The 12,765-nt window shown below is 46.3% G+C and overlaps 1 protein-coding gene across 1 annotated transcript in view; it reads right to left on the reverse strand.

Moving 5' to 3' along the window:
* Positions 1 to 409: 409 nt before the first annotated feature.
* Positions 410 to 12,765, reverse strand: part of MAP2K5 (mitogen-activated protein kinase kinase 5) — a 139,549-nt gene continuing 127,193 nt past the window's right edge. Inside the window, exon 22 of the mRNA XM_026855965.1 lies at positions 410 to 1,747. Coding sequence (XP_026711766.1) covers positions 1,643 to 1,747 — 105 coding nt within the window. The 3' untranslated portion in view covers positions 410 to 1,642. The remainder of the gene's footprint in view (positions 1,748 to 12,765) is intronic.

Below are 12,765 nucleotides of genomic sequence, written 5' to 3' on the forward strand. Positions count from 1 at the left end.
AAAAAGGACCTGGAGGTATGGGGGCTGTTGACTCATTCATTGTACTGTTATCTGCCAGGGAGGTTGTGACATCAGAGCAATTAAGACAAACTTTAGTCTATAAGTTCATGCCTGCAACCTCTATACTTCAAAAGAAGACAAACGATCCCTCCAAGGAAGGAAACAAAGTCTTTTCCAAGCTGCTTCCAGAGTAACATTTAGGATTTGAAGTGGTTGAGGAGGAATTTTTCACTGAATTGTTGGGGTTTTTTTTAAGCTGCTGGTATATAATAAACTACCTGAGCATTTTTTTTAGCAAAAGTTTATTTCTAATGCAAAGACAAGCAGACAAAAGCCCCAACCTCCTCCCCCACCCAAGTCACACACACCAATCCTGCCTTTCACCATCCTCTCTTCTGTGTGTTTTTTTTTTTTTTTTTTTTTAATAAGTGTCTTAACACAAGGACTGATTAAATCTGTGTCAGTCTCTTGTGGAAACATACACAGGAATTGCAGGAGTAAGAAACACACACCAGAGATGCTGCAATTGCTCTTCTTTCCTTTATGGTAACAGCAAACCTGGGAGCCTTTGCTTGACCCAGTGGCACCTACCATGCAGTGACTCCAACGGTTTAAGTGATCAAGGTAGAGCTGAGAAAGGTAAGACGCTTCCAAGTGAGCCATGGTAATAACTAAAACCCTGCAGTCTGTCTCTGGCCATGAGGGCAAGTGGCACAGCACGGCTTGGGCCCCTCTGCGCAGTCTCTCATGCCACCCCCCAGACTGTCATGGCCCTCAGCTCCCTTGTGGGCACAGGCAGAGCTTCACACCCTCTGTGCCGCTGCTGTCTGCAAAGCCCCGCGCTCGGGGCTGCTCTCCCTTTGTGGCCAGAGGCCAGTAGTCCATCTCGCGTGGCTCTGGGGCCACCAAGCTGTGGCTGGTGCTCACCCAGCAGCACCCCTTGCTTTAGCAGAGCACTGTCTTCTTTCACCTCACCTCCTTCCACCTCAGCAAAACCTTCCTGCATTTATGGATCATGTCGTTCCTGCTTGGCAAACCCAAGCCACAGCACCCGGAGCAGAGAGAGGCACCGCCGGTGATTTGGTAGTGCGATGCCCACCTACCTGCCCTGCTTTTAACTCTGGAGGGGCAAGCCCTCACCTCCTCACAGGATGAGCAAGTCTAGGTAATTTTTTGCTTGCTTGCTTGCTTTCAGTTTACATTTAAAACCAGCATTTTGTGGATGTCTGCAGTCACAGACAGCCAACAACTCCTTACGAGATCCTCTGAACACTCAGTGGGTCATTTGTACAATAGCAAAAGACTAACAGTTAAAAAATACTCTGGAGCCAGGAAATATACAATACATTCAATAACAAAAAATATAGATATAAAATACTTGCTTTAAGGCTGTGTACAGTTTAACTGAAGATAATCTGAGGACATTAAATTGCTCAGCAACAAAAGAAATGTGGGAAGAAAAATCCTTAATGTGGTGGTGAGGGAAAGACAGCAACAAATATCCTGAAAGATTTTGTTGGTGCTTCTAAAAAATATTTTTAGCAAAATATGATCCAGAGAGACTGAGAGTCCGAAGCGCAGGGCTGGTGCTGCTAGTCCAGGGTGAGCTGCTGCCTGGCGTGGTGCTGCGAGCCGGCCCAGATCACTGCGGTCCTTGGGTTGATCGCCGTTCCTCCAGCATCCTGCACACCCACATGGACACGACTTCTGCGTTCCCATCGTTGTACTGCACGATGAATGGGTGGCCCTGGAAAGCAGGATAAGGCATTGTTAGCCAAGATAAACACAACCCTTCCAGTTGAAACCCAAAAAGGTTGGATATTTAATTTTTTTTTTTGAAAAAATATATTGGCGCATCCTGTAGTTACAGCTATAAAAATGGAATAAACCAGTGATTTGAACCAGTGAACTTCATCTTGGATCCATGTTATCCACGTGTTCATATAGAGAAGGGAGGACTGGGGGAACCCAGACTCTACTGAGGCCTTAGCCTAGCACTCCTTGAAAACACTGATTTTTTGGTTTTTTTTATGTTCAATTATCTCATCATGCTTTGAGCCAGCTCCTTTCTAGGATGGCTTGCCAGGCTGTTCAACTTCTAAATGATGTGTTAGTAAAAGGGTATCCTGACAGAACCACTAATCTACTAGCCTGCTACAAAAGGTCTGTGATCTCTTAATTGTAAAGTTTCTCTCTTTAGTAGCCCCCTTTACCTGAACTACTTTGTTCATGGGGCAGGGGCTGAATCCTGCCACACAGCTGTACCATGGCACCTTCACTTACATTTGTGTCCTTGACTTTTATCAGTGGAAACCTTATGCCTTATCCTGTGAGCAGGCATCCCTTAAATGGACGCTTCTACGAATTACCTAGGAAAAAACCAATATCCCTGCAAGTGTTAAATTCCATTTGTTCCTTGGTCGCTGAGCTCTGTGCCTGCAGGACCAGGCGCCAGGCTCTGCAGCACTCACAGCATCCGTAAGGAGAGAGATTTGTTCATGCACGTACATGCTAGTACACGTCATTTGGAGTGATCGGTTGAAACAGAAATGAAAATATCACCCAAGTGTAACTGAAACAGGTCTTCATGAGAAGCTACTGTGGGAATTAAGTATGATGGGAAGAGGGCTAACTGTAAAATATTCCCGGTCGTGAATTAGATGGCTACTGCAGGCACTGGAAGACTGTGTCTTAGACACCTCAAAAAATCAGAACAGCATCTCAGGATGAAACAGAAATATGGCCTGCAATTTCAGCAGCCAGTTTAGGCAGTTCATGTCTCAATCTGGCCACATTCCTAGAGATGGGAACATGCCATCTTCAGATGAATCTCAAATGAAGTATAAAAATCCACAGGAAACCGAGTACCGCAATTACATAAATGACTGAAAGAAAGCAATCGCCAGGAGAAACCATCACAGATGATGAAAACCTCTACTCCAAATCACTCAAAAGCAGCTCAGTTTTTGCAACACTAAACTTCATGGCTCTTGCAAACAATGCCTGAAAGGAAATCAGAGTAGATCTGCTGGGGAGCCTCTGGGAGGGTGACGTACATGTGGGAACTGCCGGCGCGCGCAGCCCGACGCCAGCCGCAGCGGTGGACGGCGGCAATCGGCACATGGAGAGCAAGCACGGGTCTGACGTGGGGCCCAGGAAGCCTGGTCGTTGGCTGGGTTAGGATGGCACCGAGCGGAGCAATGAAGCAGCGTCGGGCTAAATAGAGCACAATAAATCCTCACGGCATCAGCTCCAAGCAATAAAACACTCTGTGGGCCAGGGCCAGCAAATGCAGGAGCCACAGGAATAAAATATGCCATTATCTACAAGAATTATGGAGAAAGGGCAAGATGCTGTTGCTTCAACTCTTTGGGATGGCTGGAAATCTCAGCTATAACTTTCTAGGGAGACATCTGAGACGTGGAGAGCTCAGTTTGATTTCCCAGTTAACCTCATAGAGGAAAGACAGAAGGAATACTCTGGTGGAGTGACTTAGTTGAGGAAGAGGTCCACCACGAGGAGAACATGACACATAGGCTATGCCATGAAGAGCTACAAATGTCTCAAGTGTTTTATTGCCCAAATGGTGCTTCCATCTCAGCAACTTCCTGGCACCCAACACCTCAGCTCGAAAAGGGTCCTGGTCCAGTGGCCAGAAAGACAGTACTGGATCAGCAGTGGTCTTGGATCAGCTCTGAGCTTGCATTTTAAGCTCGGAAAAGAAAACCAGCACACAGCAATCTCTGTGCCAGTAGGTTCCCAGACAGGCAGCGACCAGCCCCTGTAGCCCATGGAACTAGTATGTTACTTGGTCTTTTTTTCTGCTCACACTGCAATCTCTGCTGCACTCTCCTGGTGGAGAAAACTGCAGTTGTGGGTCCTTCTTCATGTAGATAGAGGAACACCACAGTAAGAGGCAAGACAAAGCTAATAAACATGTAAAGATGAACTCACCAATAGTTGTTGGGAACCAGTTCTCACCTCCCTTCATCTCAAAATACTAATTTCCACAATTAAACTAGTGAGAGTTGAGGTGGCACAGCCCACAGACTTGAGACAAGAGGTGTAATAAGATGAGAGGATATGGTTAGAAAAAGGTGAAGGAGAGACCCCAAAAGTGGGGAAAAAAGGAGAAGCAAGTTTGCCTCTAAGCTAATAAAGAGCTGGGAGGTGGGAGGAGACACAGCTGCACCAGGCAGGACATTCAGTGGCTTAATCTCTCAGCTATGAACAGATCTTACTTTGGAACTACTTAAATCAAACTTTTCTCCATCCATTCATCAGAGACTGCACAGGTTTATGCTGTGAACCACCCTACGAGAACACCCAGACCTTGGTGGAGAGCGGATAATTTAAACAACTATACCCCAGTCACCTCCCAGCAAACCTCACTGCCGATGACCAGTGAGTATATGAATAATTCCAGCAGCAGATGAACTGCGAGAGCAAGACCCTGTGATGCAGAGAGGTCTGTTATGATCTGCTCCTGCGAGGACTAACACCTCACACGTGTTTCCTCCCCAGGTTCATTCATTGTCCTGCCACATCTGTCGCAGCAACAGTTGGTATTTCAGCCTGGGCAGGGAGAAGCTGCACTCATGGGTTTCCTCACCAGTATCGGCATCAACAGGTCAGGCTGGTGGCCTCTACTCCTGCTTGGATTTTTTTATTTATGGGGTGCACACAAAGCACAGCTTTTGGGAACGCCTTACATGTGCTCTGCAACCCGATGGCTGCCCTGCTTTTTCACCCCAAGGAAAGCTTCAGCCTGCTCAGTCTAGAACTCAAATTTGAAATGGGGAAAAAAAACCCCAAACAACATGCCAGAATCTAAAAGACATTGCAGTGACTAGGGTGAAGCTACAACAGAAATGGCACAGTTGCTGATGAGCTCGTGAGCTTTTCTATGTAAAATTCCTTTTGTGTGAAATCCCACATACGTGTGGATACGCACATCCCAGAAAACAACCAGAGATGCTGAAATCTGCAGATACAAACCCAACTCCTACAAAATGGAGGCTTCAGTGCAACTCTCGTGTGATTACAGGTTTCCAGAGCAAAGTCAGTGCAAAGAACTTGCCTTCCCCTTCTCAGATTTGTCAGTGTTTCCCACCAGGCTCAAGCTACAAGCCCTTAATTTTATCTCCAGGCCTTTGAAATTGTGGGCAGCTGCTACCTGCCATTGTAATCGACCTTTCTGAGTTTGCTCTTTGTAACTGCTACAGAAATAGATGTTTTCCCCCAATATTCAGTTTTTTGAAGCAAATTGCTTCCTTTCAGCCATTCTTAGCTGTAGACAGTAACTTTAAATTTGTCAGAGCGCTCTGAATTTCCCAGCCAGGCAGCTGCCTGTGTGCTCACACTCAGTCACTGCTTGGAAAATGGTCCACCAAGGAAGAACAACATACCAGAGTCCATTTGAGAGCTCCGAGGATGGCAGCAGACAGTTCATTGCTACCAAAGAGAAGATGGATGATCTTAAAATGATGCATTGAAGTACACAGATGCTTGTGGCACTAAACATATGGGCAACGTCTTTCTCCTTCCAACACCTGGCTACTAAAAATTTTTAGCTTTGGTCTCGAATGTCTAACATCGGGAACAACGCTAAAGACAGACAGCACCCTCTTTTTTTTTTTTTTAATTTCCCACTCCAGACATCCCACGTATATTTGGGTTTCACTTACTAAACAAATTCAATGTGAAATATTCCTGGTTTTACTTGGTTCCTACCTAGGAAAACAATTCAGGAGAGAGCACATTCAGGAACCCAGAGACAGGAGTCTTGGCATTTATTCCCAAGCTGCCACATACTTTCCAGCATAACCTTCACAAAGCAGCTTAATCTCCCTCAGCCTCATGGTTAAAAAGGGAATAAATGACTCTGCTCTCTCACGAGAGTGCTGTGAGAATCAGTGCAAGCATATTTTGCCCAGCGCTTTGGTACTTTTGGGTGCAAATATGCAAAAGTAAGGTAAATGCTTATTATAAGCAACATAAGCTAGTAGTAGCTGTTTTACTTCTTAAACAAAACAACAGTCAAGGACGCTAGTGAGAACTAGGGAAAAACAATCAAGAACCCACAGACAAGGAAGAGCAGATGCATTGGGGCAATTAAAAAACAGCTATTAAAGCCAGTCCGCTTCTCCCATGAATCTCCTTTACGATGGAGAGGCTCCCCGCAGAGGAAAACATCTCACACCCAGTATATCCTTGCATTTAAGCTACTCACAACACGCAAAGGGAAACTGCAGGCTACGCAAGGTTGAAAACGTCAGCTAGCCATGCTGTTTACCCTATTTGCTTTGTTTTGTGAGGTCATTTCACTGAAGCCTGGGGTTTTACACACTCACTCTTCTCCCTAGGAATAAGCTTAACTTGAAACTACTCTTTAGATTTCCTGTGTTTTTAGACTACACTGCTCTAGTAGGGATTTTTCTCAGGCTGAAGGGATGCTTTTACTAGAGGCTGTTTTTCAGAATCTGGTGTTTTTCCATTTTGATTTATTTTGGGTTTTTTTTCTTTGCTTTTAAATAGGGAATGGGAGAACAAAGATTTCCACTGAAGCTGAGACTACAGTGTCAGTGGGACTTGTCTTTGTTCTTTGCAAATCTTGGTGGACAGCCCATGGCATGTTCAGGCGAGACACCGAAAGCCAGGTCACAAATGGCCCAAGAACGTACAATGTCCATGGATGGCCTGTGCTGAAGTCTGTTCCAAAACCACTTCACTGCCTCTAATACCTGAACTCGCTAGACCACACCACGCTCAGCAGCATCTCGCCTGCTGCAGTCATGCCTGCAACTGCAAGAAAAACACACTTCAAAGATCAATATATAATTGTGGACAATGCATGAGTCCATCAAACCTGCCCTTGGCCTGTTTACAGCAACATAAAAAGTGAAAATGCAGTACAAACTCCATAAGAGGGACCTGAGGTTGGCTTAGCATCCAGAAACATCTTAGAAAACATTTAAGATTTCCTCCAAAGTCTCCAGCCACTGTGGTTGCATCAGCAGCGGTCTCCTCTGCTCTTGGCAACTTCTTCACATAGTCACTCTGAGGTTCTTGCCACTATTCAGCATCTAATCCCCCATTCCCCCCTTTTCAGACATCCAGAGTACTGCAACCATTAACTCCTGCAGGTCAAAACACATACACATCAGAAACGAGGGACTTAAACTGGAGAGATCTTTGGAAAGGAGAGTGGAGAGAATGGGCAGGAAGATTAGACAGGCAAGGAAGGAAGGAACAAGGGGAAAAAACCCAGGTAAAAATCAAAACTGCTAAAGGAGAAATGCAGCTGCACCATTCCAGGTCTAGTGCATGCCCAGGCTGCAGGATGGGGCTGGGATAAAATGTCATCTCCAAAAAAAAAAAAAAATACTGTCACAGCAGCTTGGACACTATTAATAAATTCTGGTCACTGAGTGTCTCAGCCACAAACCAAAGTCCCAGCCCTGACTTCAACAGTGAGCAATATGTTCTAAAACAAACACAACCAACCTGCTGTACTTAAAAATTCCCATATTGATTTATTTTGCTTTGCAAGGTAACACTGAAAAAAGTTAAACCTGTGGAAGCTTGAACTGTGTTTTGTGTTGCAGCAGCTGCTTTTGCACTGCCCTGGTGAGATTACCCTCTCTGTTTGGTGTGACGTGCACACCTTTTTTGCAGCATCTACCCATCCATTTTTTTGATGTGGGTTCCAGCACAGACCAGTCTGGCACTTGCATCCCCCTGGGCAGCAGCAGAGTTGGGGTGCTGAGCTGTACCTGGCTCCCCCGCTCCAACAGCACGCTAACGTCAGCAGAGAGCACAGCACAGCACTTCCATCCACTGTAAACTGGCAAATAAGAGACTGATATTAAAGCCTCTGTAGTAAAATCACCATAATGGAGACTTCACGCCACACCAGTGATGGTTCAGCCAACATTTGAGCGTCAGTAACATGCAAGAGCTCACTGCAACACTGACAGGAGTAATCACGGAGGGAAGCACAACACTGGGGAAAGATGCTCATGAGAGCCCAAAAGTATCGTGGTTGTCCCCAGGGCTGAGCTGATCCCACCTCCTTGCATTTCATATTTGCTCAGACTTCTACACACATTCACTACAAAACACTAATCACTCCCTTGCCAGTTTGGCCTTAAAAAAACCTGGCAGTCAGTACATCCAGACTCAAGCAGCAGAAAAGACACTGAAAAGCCACCACCAAACTGCTTCCTCGTACCAGCCTGCCTTACCCCGGCCAGGGGTTCGGCTCAGTAGGATGCACATTCTGAGGGGAAGTGGCTGCTGGTGAGAGCACGGCAGCTTGGAGCCGAAAAGGTCAGGCAGGACGGGGCCAGGGATAGCCCCAGAGTGAGTGTCAGCCAGCCTAATTTTGTGTGTCAACTCCGAAAATTAGATAAACAATGACAAACCAGGCTTTTTAAATGAACTTGTCTCATCTTGTTCTCTTGATAAAGGGTACATTTCTCAAGTTGCAGTGTCCCACCAGACAGGTTAACTCTTTCAAAGGGGAGCACCTCGCAGAGGGTGATGTAAATGATTTAAATATCTGACATGAAATTAAAAGGGCAGTGCCCCCCTGAACACACAGCCCTGGTAATTCAAACTCATTGCTCACAAACCATCAATCATTTAGCCCAGTCAATTAAATTGCCATTATTCAAGGGTAAAAGTTCTATAATTTTACCTACCCTTAAAATTCAGCAATTTGCTTTTGTGGCCTTCTCCTACAGCCTGAGAAATCTTCGTTTCTGATAATAACCCACCCAGAGCTTATTGCAACAGACTTCGGATCTCATTCTTGGCAGGACTGGAGACCCATGGGCCTTTTCCAGCACCACATGCCAACACACAGCTCTGCTCCCGATCTGCCGCCCGGCACTGCAGGTAGGAGCGAGGGTGAACTCTCCAGGGGAGATGGAATTCCCCCTGGGACACAGTCCTAATGTAAGCCCTGCGCATCACCCTCAGCCCCAAATCTGGGCTACACGAATCCTTTCAGCTATTTAGTCTAATGCATACATTACAGTTTACACTGCCTCTCATGCACAACTCCAGGGAAGATCAAAGCTTCACAAGGGTCTCTCCCATAAATGGGTTCCTCTGCCACAGACTATAAAATGCTTGTGTTTGAACAGCACCAAGGAGGTTTAGACCAATGCTGAGGCTCCTAAACACATCCAGAAGACAGGCAGACAAAAAATAACATCCCTTAAGCAATGCTTCTGTGATTTCAGAGGACTTTCCAGGCACAAAACAAGTGATTGTTTATTGTGAGACTGGTCTAAAGGGTCCATGAAATAGGCAGCTACCAACCTTACCCAAGATGGTGACAAAGTATGTTCCCAGCCTGAAATACCGGTCAGTCACCAATCTCCTTGTAAATCTGCAAAAATGACAGGGTGGTGTTTCCTGAGGCAGAGGGGGACAGGGAGGACACAGAGAGGAACCTTAATCCCAAATAGTACTCCATTATATTGCTCTTTTTTGACAGTGCATACAGATCTAACCCATATCACCATCTCCTTATACTTTTTTCACTGGGGCAGTGAGAGATTAATTAGGGAGCACAGCATGACCTGCTCGGAGCAATCCTGGAGGATGTACCAGGGTCAGCGCTTGCTCACTGCACCACCCTGGTAGGAAGTGTCCAGGGGCACATGAGCCAGCGTGGAGAGGAGGACACAAAGGTTAAGGGGAGGAACCTGGGAACACCATCCTGCATCCCCTTGATCTTAAGGGTGGCTGGGGCCCGAGCAGTAGATGCACAGGAGATGAGCAGCACCGTGGCTTTCCTGCCCACGCCACAGGCAGGCTGAGAGGCTGCGCTTGCTGCCAGGATCAAAGCCAGGTTGCCCCCACAGCACCACCTCGGCATCTTCTACTGCTTTGGTGGCAGCAAAAGCAGCACTGAGCTCCTGGGTTGCTGCCCTCCTTTTCTCCCTCCCTCCCAGACACAGACTATCAAGACAATAGCAGTGCCCTTAGACGGCATTTCAAATACAGTTTATTAGCGTGTGATATGAAAAGGGTATTTTTATTGCATGATATAATGCAATGGGACCTTGGGCGCTCTGCAGAAGGACCTTGCACTCAGAAGTGTAATGAACCCATAGTCCAAAAAACATTATACTGTACATTAACCTATCATTAATGGCACATTAGGGCTAGGGGCATTGCACGCTTGCTGGTCAGGGCTCCATCAGGACAGTATGGAGGAAACCACAGTCTTCACAGGCTTAAAACAAATAGAGAAAATAAATATTACTGATGGCTACAGGCTGCTTTAAGGGAAGCTCACTCTCCGCTTAACATGCAATTTTGATGCCATTTTTTAAAGGGGGGAGGGAGAAGACAATGCAGCAGTTTATTAGGCAATATTAGAACGGCATGTCACTGCTTTGCAGCACTGAATGTCTCCGTGGTGCATCAGACCCATCAACCCAGAGCTTTTCCTGCACAAAACATGGCACGTCTGAGCACTAGGGCACCTTTTAAGGACAAAATGAAAACTGGAAACCTACTCCCCTTCCCTAATACCTGACGGCAGTGGTAAGGTTTCCCTGGCAGTAGCAGTTGAGATGTGGGAAGAGCATCTTCTGACTCTGCTCACTGCCTCTGGGATATCTGGGACCTCTCTGATTATATCTGCAACCACTTCCACCCCACCCCACCACATTCTGAGGGCCATTCAGCAGAACTCCAGCCTGTGTCTCCAGTTAACTCAGCATAAAACGTGACCAAGTCATGACACTTCTTACACTCCTGAATCAGCTGGGATGTCCCATGCCTTCCTCTGCTGCAGGTGCTTGCCCTGTTCAAAGGCAAGCTTGATCAGATAGCCACAGCGCAAACACTAAACCTGAAAAGCCTGGCTGGTAACTCAACCTAGCTGGCTGAGGGAGTGCAAGCCCTGCAATTCTGGAAAATAAGGACTTGGCTGTAAAACACCACAGTTACCGTCCCAGCTAGATAGTTCTCCCATTGCTACCAATGTGTCTATGCCGTTTACAGCTCTTGTAATTAACTGAGGGCACATACTCGAGGGGAAATTCTTGCCCATTCACGTGTTTAACAGGAACACAAGTTGAACCTCCAAAATAGAAATCTCAGCTCTGGAGCTGTATTGTCTTCCTAGGACATGTGGAAACACAAAGTGCTGAGTAACCCAAATTACCCTGGACTGACCCTGTGTCCCCCTCTAGTGACCTCAGCATGCATAAAATTTCATCATTCCCCAGCAGTGGAGGATTTTACATCTAGAGCTCCTGCCTCCAAGGACAAGCCAAACTAAATGCTGTTCTAATTATCTGTGCTAGCTATCCACAAGGCCGATTTCTGCTCCCACAGCCAGGAATAGCAGCAAGGAATCCTCAGGCCAATACTCTATTGCCGACTCCCAAAACATTGTTAACTCACAGGCACGGAAGGTGTCAGAGCCCTCCTTGGGGGCAGCAGCCTTCCCTCCATCACTCACTTCTAAGGCTTGAGTGGGGTAAAAAATCTGAAGGCTTCGAACACTCACATTGATCCGTGGAGACACAGAATATCCACATGGGTGAAAAGACCCTGCAAGATGCTATTTAAGTGTCACCTAGCTGTTGCATCTCTGGTTTTACTTCTGCAATTTTAGGATGTGTTTTGACCATGGGAGGTAACCCTTTAAAGGAGGGTGAGTGCCTGAAGCGCCTGAAACAGCAGTGAGTGGGGTGCTGAACACACGTGTCTAGAAAGCATCTCCCCCATGTCCCAAAGCTGCAGCAAGGTCAACCCTTGCTTTGAGAGACACTCTCCTCTAGAAATGAAGCCTCCTTGTCTCTTCCACGCAGCACCTGCAGTGATGCCCTCCACATATGTCAAATCACAGCAAATTTAACCATAAAGTAGCAGTTTTTCCTATGTACTTGCATGGCTGTGTTTGATCTGGGACCAAGCGTTTACTGGCCCACTTCTCTCTCCCTGTTCCTATCCTCAGAATAGTGACTATTCAGGGCAAGGACTGCCTCTCGCTGTGCTTGGTGAGGAATTCAGCATCCCTGAGAGCCCATTTCTGGCTGGCTGCTAGAGCGACATGTCCCATAGCAGGAGCCAAAGACATGGCACTTCACTAGAGCTGGTGGGCTGAGGGCACAGGGACCCCCAGAGTTAGAAGACAAAAGCACCCAGAAGGTAACGTTTTCACAGAATTTCCCACCCTCACGAGAACATCACCTGTAGCCACCTCAGAGAGCAGAAAGGACCGATTTGTCCAGAGAACAGGACGGGTAGTAGAGGGCTAGGGAGCCACCTTCATCAGTGGTATTTTCTGGGTGGAGATGAAGCAGGGACAAGAACACATCCATAAGCAAAATCAAGTATCATTAGTCTTCCTGAAGTTTTTGCTCTCTTTCCTCATTCCTTATTCTGCGCAGCTAACAGCACAGCCCCAGCCTGCTAAACAGTTCCACGCAGAATGTTGGGAAGTGGTGAGTTTTGTTTGTTGCATGGCCTCCCTAACATACACTGTAATTAAAATGTTGATTACTAAACAGTTTAAATATATGACAGACAATGCAGTTAAAGCCTACAGTTAGGTCAATATGTGATTTAGATTTGCCATTTAAAAACTCTCATTTAAATTTTGCATACATTAATCACTACCATACTTCAATGTTCTGATATCCACCTGACTACACTATTAAAATAAAACTTGCTGCCCCAGGGAAATCCTACTTATTCTTAATTGTTTCGAGGCTTTGATGGGCTTTTAAT

Source organism: Athene cunicularia (genome assembly GCF_003259725.1).
Source record: "Athene cunicularia isolate RWA chromosome 10 unlocalized genomic scaffold, athCun1 chr10_part1, whole genome shotgun sequence".
NCBI classification, from domain to species: domain Eukaryota; kingdom Metazoa; phylum Chordata; class Aves; order Strigiformes; family Strigidae; genus Athene; species Athene cunicularia.